The 15,155-nt window shown below is 44.2% G+C and overlaps 2 protein-coding genes and 1 long non-coding RNA gene across 3 annotated transcripts; 2 read left to right on the top strand and 1 right to left on the bottom strand.

Moving 5' to 3' along the window:
* The first annotated feature begins 958 nt into the window (after positions 1 to 958).
* On the top strand, positions 959 to 5,053 carry LOC123493751 (uncharacterized). Its single transcript, XM_045227779.1, has 6 exons — positions 959 to 1,095; positions 1,213 to 1,300; positions 1,406 to 4,143; positions 4,280 to 4,662; positions 4,758 to 4,881; positions 4,957 to 5,053. The coding sequence occupies exons 1-6, from the start codon at positions 959 to 961 to the stop codon at positions 5,051 to 5,053; spliced, it is 3,567 nt and encodes a 1,188-aa protein (XP_045083714.1).
* A 5,086-nt stretch (positions 5,054 to 10,139) lies between these two features.
* Positions 10,140 to 11,715, top strand: LOC109748524 (protein FAR1-RELATED SEQUENCE 5-like). Its single transcript, XM_020307547.1, has 2 exons — positions 10,140 to 10,279; positions 10,536 to 11,715. The coding sequence occupies exons 1-2, from the start codon at positions 10,140 to 10,142 to the stop codon at positions 11,713 to 11,715; spliced, it is 1,320 nt and encodes a 439-aa protein (XP_020163136.1).
* A 504-nt stretch (positions 11,716 to 12,219) lies between these two features.
* Positions 12,220 to 14,730, bottom strand: LOC120963177 (uncharacterized). Its single transcript, XR_005755260.3, has 3 exons — positions 13,949 to 14,730; positions 13,170 to 13,848; positions 12,220 to 12,654 (listed from the first exon to the last, which is right to left on the bottom strand). It is a non-coding gene; the product is annotated as an uncharacterized lncRNA (long non-coding RNA).
* Between the last annotated feature and the right edge of the window lie 425 nt (positions 14,731 to 15,155).

Below are 15,155 nucleotides of genomic sequence, written 5' to 3'. Positions count from 1 at the left end.
TTGTACGTGCCAAGAAATCAAATGGTGTACACAGACCTTATTTAAGAGCAGGCTGACACGTGTTGACTAAGATATCCTATTCGTACATGTCAGATCGCATTTAAGGAAATCAGATTCGTACTTGCAGTACCTTTGATTTGAATAAGGTAGTCAGCCGATTGTCCGGAGTAAGTAGGAGACTCTATGCTTATTATCTTACCTTCTCTTCACCACGTGTCGCTCTACCATTGGTTCACTCTTCTTCTCGCTATTACGGATTAATTAAGCTAATCAAATGGAGGAGAGACGGTGATGGGGATGTGGTTGCAGATCATGGCGCGAGAGATCCTCATTCTCCGGCGGCTTTGGTGCCACCACATTGTCGGTGTTCTCGAGGGCCTTGTCACCTTCAGCTTCTGGATCAACCCATTCCATAGTTTTAAAGATCAGGAGAGGAGGGGAAGGGAGGAGCCGAAGGGGGTGAAGAAGTGACGAGCCCCAACAGAGTGGCACCGGCACTACATAAGTCAGGAAACCCCAGGAGACTCGTGTTCGAGGAGAAGGGGTCGAATAAGTTGACTGTTGAGCAAGCAAAGATCACTGCCTCGAATGTAGCTCAGGAGAAGAGTGGGAAGGACATTGCTATGGTGGTAGAGGGGAATGAGAACGACAGTCGGGTTGGGCAGGAGGACGATCATACACCACAGCTACAGAAGACGGGGGAGCCGCCGAAGGTTAACCCCGGCAAGCGCTATCACAAAAAGGGGCGTGACAGGCCAATGGTGGGGGGTAGCAAGGAGAATGAGACGGAGTTGGGGCTGAAGAGGGGGAGAACGGAGGAGGAGGGGGAGGAGCAAACGGGGAAGAGAAGCCGTGCGGTGGTAGGGGGGCAGGAGTCGAGAGAGGACACCAATTTAGAAGAGGGGTCACCAAAAACTGTATCATCGGCCGGGCTGTTGGAGCAGCCCCGCCGAACACAATGAAAATTATTGGCTGGAACTGCCGGGGGCTCGGGAATGGCCCGGCAGTTCGTAGCCTCCTCGAGTTGGGGAGGATGGAGGAGCCCGATGTGTTGTTTTTGGCGGAGACAAAGATGTCGGATAAGGAGTTGGAGAGGTTTCGGTGGACGTTGGGCCTGTCACATATGGCAGCCTGGAGTGCAGAAGGAAGGAGTAGAGGTGTGGCTCTGTTCTGGAGGCGAGAGGTGGATGTAACACTATGATCCTTTGGTAGGAGACACGTGGATGTGGACGTAAAAGAGGAGGATGGAAGAATCTGGCGCCTCACAGGGGTTTATGGTGAATCTGCTGCAGATCGGAAAGTACAGACTTGGAAAACCCTACGTCTTCTTGGTCAACAACACCAAGGGGGTCGACCATGGCTCTGTTTGGGCGATTTTAACGAAATCTTATCGTGGGATGAGAAGGTTGGAGGGGCGGACAGACCACAGCGGCTGTTGGATAACTTTCGCGAGGCCCTGGAATCATGCGAGCTCAGTGACATTGGGTTTGAGGGAGATAAATTTACTTGGAGGAATCACAGCAAGGAAGTCAGCACATACATCTGTGAGCGCCTAGATAGAGCCACTGCGAACGACGCTTGGTGTGAGTGGTTCCCACATTTCAGCGTCCTCAATGGGGCTCCTCGCCACTCGGACCACAGACCTGTTATTGTGTGCACTCAGGGTGGGATTAGAAGGGAGCGAGGTGGTGATGGAGGTTTCCGGTTTGAGGCATGGTGGTTGCAGGAGGCCGGGTGCAGTGAGGAGGTGCAGGGGGCGTGGGAGGAAGGATGCATGAAAGGAAGTGGCGATGTTGCTACGGCGCTAAAGACGGTGGCGGGGCGCATGTCAAAATGGGGCAAGGAGGTGGCGGGTGATTTGGAGGAGAAGCTTAAACAAGCACGACGGGAGTTGGAGAGGTGTATGCGTGCTGCGGTGAGTGAAGAAAAAGTTCGGGAGGAGGCGAAGCTAAGGTGTAGGGTGGAGAAGATTGAGGAAAGGAGAAACACGAAGGCAAAGCAGCGGTCGCACGTCACATGGCTGAGGAAGGGCAACAGAAGCACGAAATACTTCATGGCGGTGGCGTCTGCTAAGAAGAAGGCTAATAGAGTTAGAAAGTTGAAGAAGGAGGATGGTTCGGAGGTGAAGGAGGGGGAGGAACTTAATAACTATGTCTGCTCGTTTTTTCAGGAACTCTTTACATCGGTGCAAGGCGACCGGTTGCCGGAGCTCATTGATAAGGTGCAGCCTAGGGTAACCCCGGCCATGAGGGCCGTGCTGGAGGCCGAGTTTACCAGAGAGGAGGTGAAGGCGGCCCTTGATCATATTGGGGACCTCAAGGCGCCGGGCCCGGATGGCATGCCTTCCATCGTGTACAAGAGGCATTGGCACTTTATGGGAGACAAAGTGGTCGAGGAGGTCTTGGCTGTCCTTAATGGAGGTGCAATGCCGGAGGGTTGGAACGATACAGTGGTGGTCCTAATACCCAAGGTGAAAAACCCTGACAGGATCAAAGACCTACGACCCATCAGTTTATGTAACGTGCTTTATAAGCTTGTTTCCAAGGTTATAGCGAACCGGTTGAAGCTGATACTGACAGAGATCATCTCGGATAACCAAAGTGCATTCGTGCCAGGGCGGCTAATAACTGATAATGTTCTCATTGCATACGAGGTGTCGCACTTCTTACTGAATAAGAAGAAGGGTAATGAGGGCATTGCTGCAGTTAAGGCGGACATGAGTAAGGCGTACGACAGGGTTGAATGGGACTTCCTGAGAGCCATGTTGTACAAGCTTGGTTTTGGTGTGAGGTGGACTGATCTTCTCATGAATTGCGTCACTACGGTGAGGTATCAAATCAAGCTGAATGGTGGTTTGACTGAGCAGTTTTCTCCATCGAGAGGCCTTCGCCAAGGGGATCCAGCATCGCCATATTTGTTCGTTATTTGTGCTGAGGGCCTATCGGCGCTGCTACATGATGCGGAGGAAAGTGGACGAGTTACGGGCGTCAAAATCTGTCGGACCGCACCGGTTGTTTCACACTTGTTGTTCGCCGATGACTCATTGTTGTTAATGAAGGCCAACCATGATGAAGCTCATGCTGTGCGAGAAGTTCTGGACTTGTACGAGAACTGTTCGGGCCAGTGCATCAACCTTGAGAAATCAGCTATTATGTTTAGCCCCAACACAAAAGCAGAGGATAAACGTGCTGTTAAGGATGCTTTGCAGATCCAAAGCGAGTCCTGGAGTGACAGATACCTGGGGTTACCCGTCCATGTGGGAAAGTCCAGGAAGAAAGCCTTTGCCTTTGTCAAGGGGGCCATAGCCGGAAGAGTGTATGGGTGGAAGGAAAGATTTATAGCAAAGTGTGGGAAAGAAACGTTGGTCACGGCCGTGGCGCAGGCCATTCCTACATTTGCTATGTCATGTTTCTACCTTACGAAAACTTTCTGTGAGGAATTGAGTTCGCTCCTATGCGACTACTGGTGGAGCCAGCAAGACAAGGATCGTACCACACACTGGATTAGCTGGAAAAAGTTGACGCTGCCCAAGGCTCAGGGTGGGTTAGGGTTCCGGGACATGCACGGTTTCAACCTCGCTATGCCGTCGCGTCAGATTTGGCGTCTGATACAGGCCCCGGAGTCGTTATGTGCTCGTATACTGCAGGCCCGCTACTTTCCGGATGGCAAGCTTCTGGAGGCCAAACCACGTGACGGTATATCTTACTCTTGGCGAAGCTTGTTGCATGGTTTGCAGCTGTTCCGGGAGGGATATATCTGGAGGATCGGGGATGGCTCGCAGGTCAATATCTGGTCCGATCCTTGGCTGCCACGTCCGTGGTCGTGCGGGGTGATCACCCCCCGAGGCGCAAACTTGCTTCAGAAAGTTAGCGACCTGATTGATCCAATCACGGGCTCGTGGGATGTGCAGCTTGTTCGGGATACGTTTTGGCCAGATGATGTCAAGCATATTCCCCAAATACCGCTAAGGGACGGAACTCAGGACTTCATTGCTTGGCAATACGACACTAAAGGGGTGCACTCGGTCAAAAGCGCATATAAACTTCAAGTCCAACTCGAGCGTATGAAACAGGATGGTGGAGTGGGGGATAGTTCACATGTGCCTGGAATTCTGAATAATATCACCGATGACTCTTGGAAACGGTTATGGAAGCTACCATGCCCCCCCAATATCCAGATGTTTACTTGGCGCCTAAAGCATGATTCCCCGGCCGTTCGTACAAATGTGGCTCGCAAGGGGATCCCCATATATAGCTGACACCAAATGCCTTTTCTGTAGCCGGGCAGATGAGGATGGTGCCCACCTCTTCGTAAAATGCAAGCATGCGAAAGAAGTCTGGAGGTTGCTAGAGATGGAGAAGGAACGCATTGAGCTTGAGTCCATCGGGCCTGTGCATGCAGTTCTGGATTTCCTTTGGGGGCTTGACGTAAAAAAGCGGTTGCATGTTCTTGTCTTTTGGTGGATGTGGTGGTCAAACAGAAACAAGCTGAGACAGGGAGAGATGCCCTGGTCAGCCGATACGGTGGCCCGCCGTACGAGAAGCACCGTGCTCGAGTATCTTGAAATCTTCGGGAAACAGCCGGTCAAGCCGGCTCCTGACAAGTGGAGGCCACTGGAGCACACTGAGTTCAAGATCAACGTGGACGGGTCGTTCGTTCCAGGTCAGAACCATTCGGGCTGGGGTGTTGCCGTCATGGCACCTTGGTCTATGCTCGGGCTGGGAGGCAGGATCATATTTCAGATGCTTTTGCTGCAGAAATTTGTGCAATGTCGCAGGCTGTGCATGTTGCGGCGGATCTGGGCATAGTTCGAGTGGAGCTGGAGACTGATTCTCAGCTGGTAGCAGAAGCACTGGATTTGCACAAGGCCGACTCCTCAGCGTATGCAGCTGTTATAGAGGACATAAAATACCACTTGAAACTCTGGTTTTCTAAAGTTACTATCTCTGTTTGTAGGCGTAGCGCAAACTCTAACCACTTTCTAGAGTGGGAGTCCGATGTACCCGCCCATGTGGGCGTTTGTGTCTTGGGCGATGTGCCCAAGAGCAGTTAAGTTTTAAAGCTGTTGGCTTTACCCTCAAAAAAGACCAGACCGAACCAGTTGGGTAAAAAAGAAAGCACAATCGGTGCTTCTTGTTGTTTAAAGCTACTAGTAAGCGTGCATGTGCAACACACGTCTAGACAAACGTACTAGTAAGTTTTGATTCGGTTGTTCATCGGATTCAGTGCAATTTGCAGCTCATTGTTTGCTCAAATTTGTGTGTAGGATGGATGCAAGATGTGGTTTGAGGAAGAATATTACATCGATCTATTGATAGCACAAAATTTGATAGATGTTCGTGCACTCCTTACTAGAGTAGGTACTAGAGATGAGATTAGATGCGGCGCAATATCGAATTCATCGGAGCCGAAGAATAAATAAGGGTGCAAGCTTGAGAAGTCAATAGAGAGAATCAACAATTAAGACATAGAAAATATATTAATCCAACTAGTGGGAGTAATTATGAAAGTTGGATATCTATTAAAGTGTCTATTTGTGGTTCTTGTTTCTTTGATTTAATTCTCGTAGCGAAGAATGTGTGAATTATATGCAGTCCAATGTATTAAAATGTCGTTTAATGAAATAAAGAAGCAATGAATTTTTTCGGTAGCCAAAAATGAAATGCAAATGAAAAAATACTCCATTATATTTGCCAAAAATGAAATGCAAATGAAAGGAATACCCCATTATATTTAGGGAATCGGCTAGGTCCGGCCAAAACTTAGTTGAGTAAAAATACTTCACTAAAGGTTTACTCGACCGATCCTCCTTTATTTTTAGGGGATCTGTTAGAGTTGGCCTTAGAGTGTTCCAAAAGAGGATATATAAATATGGCGAGTGGGGAATGGAAATCAGATAAATATTTCGGAGGACAACTGGAATCTGAAGGTGTTAACTCCTCAAGGTAATATCCTTATAAGCACAGTAGAGGATTTGTGTTGATGTCACATTTTGGCATGGAAAAAAAATGTGTTTAAGATGGACTCAAATGGATAAGTGTTCCGCATAAAAAGTCTTTCAAATGCTTTTGCTTTTTGAATCATCTCAATCCAAGATCATATGCAAAAGTTACAACCAACATACTGCACTACAGACAGCGGAATTCTACCCTATAGATTAGAGGTGATGGCCAATTAAAAAACACAATCGCAAGCACATATACTATTTTTACCCTAGTTTTTTAATCTCTCTTTTGCCATTTCTTTATCATTCGTCATTCATTCTTCGTGTTGGAGAGCAATGATCTGATAAATGATATTTTTGTGCTCATCACACCGTTGTTAAAATGAATAATCCTAGAATTTATGAGAAAATTGCTCTGAGATTGTCACTGCTGACTAATGAATGCAAGAGATCACGAAATCCTTTGTTTAATGTGTTTCCGCGGGAAAAGAGCCGAAATATCGAAGCGAATCATCACGTACTAGGAAACACGTAGTTTGGTAAGAAATAAATCAAAAAGAAAAATTATAGGCGCAATAGTGACAATGTTCGCGAAACAGAGCACCAGAACCATCTTTCAACCCTAGCCCCCGCCGTTTCCAATCTCATCTCCATAGCCATCATCACCATCGTAACCACAACCATCCATCTCGAAGTTAGGCATTGTAGCAAATGTTATAGAAAATCTGAAATTTTTTTGGAAAAAAATGAGAACATATTTGGAAATGCGACAAATTTTGAAAATACGATAATTTCCTTTTTACTTTTAATTCTTTTTCCTAAAAAAGAACAATATTTGGTATCCAAACTTTTTTAATGTAAACAAAACTTGAATTTTTTTTATTTTTTAAACTTGAACACTCTTTGTAAAATATTTTCGAAAGTCAGAACTTTTTTATTAGAATGCAAACAAAATCTCAAAACTACGAACATTTTTGGAAAAATAGAACATTATATTTCAAAAGCGCAAATATTTTTTCAAGACTGCGCATCATTTTCATCTGAAAAGTTGCTTTTTTGTGAAAAAAAGAAAGAAAAATAAATAATAAAAAGGAAATCAAAAGAACAGTATGGTAGTTTTTTCCTTTTCACAGATTTTTCTTAATTTTAAAATTCTGTACAAAAATTTCAGAAAAAATATTAAAAATTTCAAAAAATTATCAGGAATTTGAAAAACATGTTTCAAAGTTCAAAAAATGTTCATGGATTTGATAACTATTTCCATATTGCTTAAATTGTTATGAATTTCAAAAAATGTTCATGAATTTTAAAAGTATATTCCTATATTTGAAAAAAGGTTTTCATGAATTTGATATTTGGTTTTTTACTTTAAAATATTATTAATAATAAAAACGATTCTAGACTTTAGAAAATGTTCTTGAATTTAGAAAAAAGTTAAACAATTTAAGAAATATTCCCAAATTTCAGAAGATGTTCCTATTGTTCTAAAATGTTCATGAAATGGAAAAATGGAAGAAAAATGTAAAATAAATGAATAAGAAACAAAAAAACTTAAAATTTTAAGGAAAAGTTGAAAAGGAAAAACCATTTCAGGGAAGTTCGTAGAACCTTCTCGAAACTGGTAATTTGGAGGAAACATGAATAGGCTAGCCCATATACTAGGCGTTTCATTAGGGGATGGTGCGTTCGATCACTATTCCCCGTCCCATGCGGGGAATAAGATCTGACCCTAAAATTGGAATGGTAGTAAAAAAGCAAGAAAAAGAATGTGTAGACACGATCGCGGGAGCTCCTATATGATGCTCATTGCGACAAGTAGTCGCCCTTTCATAGGGGGGGGGGGGGGGGGGTTCCTGAGTGGACTGACCCAATAGTAGCATAGTGGACTGACCCATTAGTAGCACAGGGAAGCATGCGGGAAATGCACGGTATCTCTACACCGAGGACTGAAGAGATCGACCGAGCAACTGCAATGCTGGAACAAGGCATTGTAGCAAACGTTATAGAAATCTGAGAACATTTTTTGGAAAAAAAATCGGAACATTGTTGGAAAAGCGACAAATTTTGAAAATTTGGATAATTTATTTTGTATTTTTGATCATTTTTTCCATGTTTGGAATCAAAACATTTTATGTAATGTAAACAAAACTTGACATTTTGATTATTTTTTGAAGCTTTGAACATTCTTTGTAAAAATATGAATATTTTTCGAAATTCAAAACATTTTTCTTAAGATGTGAACAAAATTTCAAAACTAAAAATGGGCTGGCCCAATTAACTCGTCTGATGCCTCCTCCTTTGCAACGTCAATTTGATTGAAATCATGGATTAAGGGGTACCCCTTTCAAAAGTCGCCCATGGGGTAACTCTATAATTTTCAAAGGTAAAAAGGAACATAGTTGCAATAGAGGCAACCCAGGGACCATATTCTTCTCCGATCAAGTCTCGAATAAACTAAGGGCATATTAAGAAAAATTATGACCGTCGGTCGGGATGGTGTGTGGATTCCGAACAGCTATGATAACTGAACTTAGCAAGATAGTAATTACGACCCAAGGACTAGTGGCGCACCCTTGTTCAACATGTCCGTTTTTCTCTTTGATATAATTTTTTTGCAAAATGTTTTATCTCTCGAATTCCGTGTTCAAACTACAAATGATTTCCGTGTTGGATTTGTCACATCGAGGTATTCGAAATGAGTTTCGTGCGGAATTGATGATTTTTTATTTTTTTTTGCATGGAAACGCCAAAAAGAAAAGAAGAAAACGAAACAAATGAAAACCAAAACGGGGAGCCCTCTCGTCGCGCTCGATATGCCGTCCCCAGCGCTAAGAGAATCTATTGAAGACGTGGACCCACAGGGGCATTGAGAGGAAGCCGTCTAGAAGGAGGAGAAACAATGACAGCTAGGGCCCAGTAGAGCGGCAGGTGAAAGTTGGTGTGTGTGCAGCTCCGCCATCCTCCCCTAGTGTACCGTACCGTCGCCTCTGTTTTTCTTGTGATGGTGATGATCCTCTGGTCTGCTGCGCGTGCGGTGGATTTTGGTGCCCGCGTCCCGTCATCCTTTTCTGCGCGGATGGATTTCGTCGGATCCGATGCTTCTCTGTCGGATTATGCACCCCCGGATGCCTCCACCGAGGGTTTGCGAAATGCTTAGCAACTTGGTGATTTGCAAACTGCTTAATTACGTGCTTCCCGATCTCATGTACTAACAGGCATGCCTTTTTACCCCTCTGAAAAATATAAAAAGTGTTGTCTGTCATGCCTCTGTACTAGTTATGTTTACCCATTGATGATCCTCTGGTCTGTTTGTTTCATATGTACTGCCTCTGCCTCTGCCTCTGCCTCTGCCTGCCATCATGTGCCATATTATGTTCTAGAGCCCTTTTACGGTGATTGGGGCGGTACTGGGAGTACTTTCAAGTACTTACCCCTTCGATTTTTATTAGCCGTCCGATCTGTGGGGGATTAAAAATGAATTAACTTAATTAGTTTAATCAGAGAAGGGCATAATAGTCCAGGGTAAATTTTTTTTTTCAACCGATCACGTCCACGACCAGAACCACGTCTAGATCTAGTAGCTCGGTCAAGTCCTCCTTCTCGTCCTCTTCCTTCTGTCCGACGAGCCCGGCGAGAGGAACCAATTCACCGTCGTCGGCGTCGTTCTCGTCCTCCTCCTGGTCCCTTTCACTATAAAAGACGTGGTCGGCGGCAGGAAGAAGAATAAGGCGTGACATCTGCGGCGGTAGTGTCGGTGGCGACGGCGGCGGCGGTATAGGAGAAAGCCCCCCACTGATCCCATCGCTTCCGAACTTGCATCTTAAGGTATGAATCGCCTGAATCTCAACTTACTTTGATTCGTAGCCTGCACTTCCTACTTAGATTTGTTTAGTCATCATCGATTTAAGTTTCCCTAGTGCATGCAATTCAATTTAGCAGTACTTACATCTCTGATCACGTCTGATTTTTATTAGCCGTCCGATCTTGCGGGGAATTAAACTTGAGTTTATTAGAGTCATCATCCATGCTAGGATAGTACTTGTTGGGCGTTGATGATTGGTTTCCCTCACATGTCAAACGAGCAAAGTCTTTTCCATGCACTTGTCTTTGCCTATGAGCTATTTTACACCTACAACATTGATAAACAGAAAGATGTTGACGATTGGTTTCCCTCACATGTCATATGCAGGAAGACATGGCGTATGCAAGTGATGAGAGTATGTTCGAGTATCTAAATGTTGTCAGCAAGATGTTTGATAGTGAGGCTGAAGGCTATGAATTCTACAACAAATATGCTCTTGAAAAAGGTTTTAGTGTGAGGAGAAGCTACGTTGAGTGGGATGGATCCAACAAATACATAATTTTAAGGAAAATTGTGTGTAGTCGTCAAGGGTTTCGCGAAGAGAAGCACATGAAAAGAAAGATGGAAGATAGGAAGAGGAGGCCACGAAGTTTAACTCGTGTTGGGTGTAATGCTAAATTGGTCATTACGAGACAGGAGGAAACCGGTCGGTGGTTTGTCAAGGATTTCAGCGATGAGCAACCATCTTCTAGCCCCACGGGATCTTTCTTGTCTGCTGCGTTCGCACAGACGAATTAGCGATGAGCAGAAAGCGGACATTGCGGACAAGGAAAAATGTGGGATCCGCAAATACCGTATTATGGATATTTTGTGCTTTCAATACGGTGGATTTGATAAGGTTGGATGCATAAAGAGGGACATTTATAATTTCTGCCATGCTAATAAGCAGGAGACAATCAGTGGCGGTGATGCTAATACGGTGATCATGCACATGATGGCGAGGCGAGAGAGAGATGTGGATTTTTTCTTCAAGTACTTGGTAGACGAGCATGGCCATCTGAAGGGACTGTTCTGGGCTGATAGTCAATCGCGACTTGACTACGAGGCTTTCGGAGACGTCATTGTTTTCAATAGCACATACAGAACCAACAAATACAATCTGCCATTCGTGCCGTTTGTCGGGTTGAATCACCACCGCAACACTGTTATTTTTGGCTGTGGTATAATTTCTCATGAAACAAGCCAGGCATACGAGTGGATGTTGCAGACCTTTTCTGATTGCATGGCACAGAAGCATCCGATATCTGTGATCACAGATGGGGACCTTGCAATGCAGAGAGAAATCAGGGTGGTCTGGCCAGATTCAAACCATAGACTATGTATATGGCACATTCAGCAGAACATTGTACGCCATCTGCATGATGACGACGTAAAGGAGGAATTCAGATCTTTCATTTATGATACTTCTTCCATTGAAGAGCATGAGATAGAATGGATACACTTCTTACAACGGAATAAAGTAACCAGTGAGGAGTCTTGGCTGCATCAGATGTATCAGATGAGAAAGTTGTGGTGTGCTCCATATCTTGAGGGGCGTTGTTTCCTAGGATTGAGCAGCAATCAGAGGAGTGAGAGCTTGAACTCTGTGCTACATACGCATCTTGAGGGTAAGATGTCGTTGTTTGAAATGCTAGAGCACTATGAGCGTTGCCTTGCGTCGCGACGGATTAACGAAGCTCTCCAAGACGTCGAAGCCTTGCAGTCCGTTCCATTTACAGAGGAAAATGCTTCGCCGCTTGAGAAACACGCCGCAACAGTTTTCACACCTAGTGTCTTTAAGATGGTCTTATGGAGCATAGATGCTGTCAGCAAATGTCAGATCAGAGAGATACTAGATGGATCAGAAGATTCCACTTATGTTGTGTCCAAGCAGGAAAGAATGGATAAAAAGTTTGGAGTGCACCATTGAAGAGCAAGGAGGTCTTTTGCACAGGGTGAGTTGTTCTTGCCGTAAGCTGGAATGCGCAGGCACACCATGTTCCCACATTTTTTACATATTGGGGATTTTAAAACAAACAATTCTGCCCAGTTGTTGCGTTCCCACTAGGTGGACTATGAATGCAAAATGTGCATACGCACCACTACAAGAGATCAGACCTACTATGACGAGCTAAAAATGTCATGTAATAGCTAAAAACGTCACAAAATACTCACATGTGACATTTTTCACGCGTCACCAGCATCATCACGGAATCCCCGTCACAGATTATTCCCTGTGACGCGGCGCACAAAAAACGTCACCGGATATGGGACCTTCGGTGACGTAGTTGTCGTCACTAGATATTTGGCGGGCTAATGCTCACTGGGTTTCCAAATGGGCTAAGCCCAATAATTCAGCTTATTTTCTATTTGTGTATCTAATTTTTTGATGGGCCATAGCCAATTTGCAACCCAATAGTGGCTAATCGAGCCCACCCATTTTTATGGAGACGTTGTCATTTCCTACTAGCCTTTTTAAGAACTATTTTATTTGTAATTTTTTCCTCTATTTTTATTTTTGTTTGGTCTGGTTCAAAATGTATTGTGGGGTTGTGGTATTTTTAAGCCCATCTTTCCATTGACCATTTTTCACAGCACATTACAAGCCAGGGTCTCTAAATAGCATGCATATTACACATCACACTTACATGCCCCATCCAAAATAACCCAAGCTCCATAATCATCCAATACAACATCTTTTAATTTTGGGTGACATCAATAGAGACCTTGTTGGTGTGACTCTTAGCTCACACCTTCATCAAAACTTGGAGCCTTTGTTGGATGCCTCTTCTCTTCTTGAAGGCGACTAGAGTTGTTCTGATCTTCCTTTGTCCATATCAACTTCTTGAAAAATGACTTCTGAATTAGCCTATTCGAAACAAAGACATAAATATAGCAGTATGAATTGAGTTACAGAAAACCATCCACCTTTACAACAAAGAACAACATGCATGTTATAACTCGGAGCTGTAGGTTGGAATCTTAAAAAAACAAGACATGTTAGTACTTCCCTAATAAGTGATATGATAAGAACTCAACATGTTTTTGTGAGCATAAAAAGTAATATGAGATATAAGATTGGAACAAACACTTATCAATACATCATAAAGTAATAGAATAGAACTATTGAAATTAAGAGGACACACGTAAATAATAGCTCAACTGAATGTTTGAAATCCCGAGAGAAACAAATTTGCATTTGTAGTAGGCACTCCTTCACAAATTAAAATGGCGCAAAAAGGGGAATATTCGACAAAAAGCATGAACAACTTTAGCATAGCTCAGCTATTGTCCATGGGACACATTGAATTATTAGTTTGACGGGGACACATTGACTGGAAGTGTGATTAATAAGACACTTCCATCGGAAAATAAATTACTTACAATTATGCTATGGTCATAGGCCGAATAAAAAGCGCGTCTAGACTTTGATCTTTAGTTGTAGTATCTGCTTGCTTGGATAGTAATCTGCATTAACATATAGTCAGTAACACTTCAGATTTCCACAAATGAGTTTAGTAAGTTAGTTCTCCATTAGTAATTTGCCAAAATCATGTCGAATTTCTCATAAAAGTCCCACTGCAGTTCAACAGCAATTCACTTGCGAATCTATTCACTCCCTCAACAATAACAACAACACTGTGGGAGCATCAGCATAATGAAAATATTTTACTGCAGCTAACTATTTAATTACTAACTCATTTCACATGTACTATCTAGGTTCTCATAATAATTTATCTAAAAGATAAATCGGAACAGGTACAATTCAGTTTACAATTTTCAACTTAGTAACATGTATAAACTAGCTTCCATACTATCTAACCTAGCAAATACTGGGGGAGTACTATGTAAGCATCTCACGATTGACCAATAAGAAATCACTAACATGGAGTAACATAACAAAACTGATATCTGAAACAATCTCCGCACGAAGTGGTTCATCTAAACTGGGAGCAGAGAGTTTAGCGTTGTACAGATGTTAGTTAACATAGGTTGCTGGTCGAGCTTCACGGTCCACCTGCGGAACTCCCCCTTGCCCCTGTGGTCTGTGATCCATGTCGATCTGATGGACATAACCCAAAAAGAAGAAAAACAGAGGGTCAACGCGATGTACTGCAGAAGGTCAGACAACTATGGCCCGACTCATTAGTTAATCATCATACTCTGTGGCGGTAGTCCCTGACGAAGGAGATGAGGTGGGTGTCATAGGCTAATCCGGTGTTCCGCTCAAGGAAGCCATGCCAGTACCCACATCACCATGACTCCTCCTCTCCCTCATTTGCTCCGATGGAATTGAGAAGTGTATGGACGAGTGGAACCACCGAGTGAGAGTTCAGTCCTTTCAATCACACGAGATGGATCGGAGACGCACGGATGCAGGCACTCACACTGAGAACTCACGTCACGCACACAGGTCGGGCCACCGCCGCGCGACCAGGCTGGTCCGGCCGCGGCGCACGCTGGGTCCACCGCTGCGCGCCATGGAGAGCCCCGACGCCACTGGCAGCTTCCGCGGAAGGGGGCCCTCAAGGTACCCTACGGGAGAGGGCGGAGAGCAGCTACTCCTGCCGCCGTCGTCGCGCTTGGTTTCCTCCGATCTATCGCCGCCGCCACACGAGCGAAAGAAAACGAGATCAGATAGATAGGGTTTCGCTCTGGGAGGAGACGGTGGACGAAGGAAAAAAAGGTCGCTGCTTATATGCCCAGTTGAGCTAGCTTCAGGCCTTGCCCACGTATAGAAAATTAAGGAAAGAACGTTTTGCTGGGCTTGCTGCGCTATGGGCTATATGGACCTATGGTACGCCCGTCACATACGAAGTTACGAACAGCTGCTGCTCAAAAAGAAAAAAAGTTAGAACAGCTGCTAGCGGGAACTGAACCGTGCCATGCCGTGCCTGGCGCCAGCTAGAACAGAGGAACCGATCGATATAGTCCATGACCATATAATTTTATTTTTTTGCGGGTTCCTTATATATATTTTAGCACAACTTACATTAGTACTCTCTAAACTCTAGCCTATTAGCAACGTCGTTAGAGGGAGACCATAGTGGTCCTGGGGTTCAAACTCCCTCTACCAAACTTTTTCTTGTTAACTTATAAAATATTTTTATTTTTATTTTTGTGATAGAACGAACTAACATCAACTCACGAATGCATGGATCAAGTTTTTTCTTACCTGGCCACTGTGTCTTCATATTAGATGGAACAAAATAAGGTTTTCCCCGGGCAATGGAACAAAATAATTACAATGCTCAGTTGACTGTGAAAAAAATAGTATGGTGGGTCCTACTGCCAACAATGGTATGCGGGTCCTACCTCTCAATAACCAGTGAAGCAACTATGGCAGGAACCACTGGAACACATTACATG

Source organism: Aegilops tauschii, chromosome 4, assembly GCF_002575655.3.
Source record: "Aegilops tauschii subsp. strangulata cultivar AL8/78 chromosome 4, Aet v6.0, whole genome shotgun sequence".
Taxonomy (NCBI): Eukaryota; Viridiplantae; Streptophyta; class Magnoliopsida; order Poales; family Poaceae; genus Aegilops; species Aegilops tauschii.
The sequence above is the reverse complement of the archived record's forward strand: the minus strand, read 5'-3'. Positions and strand labels throughout refer to the sequence as shown.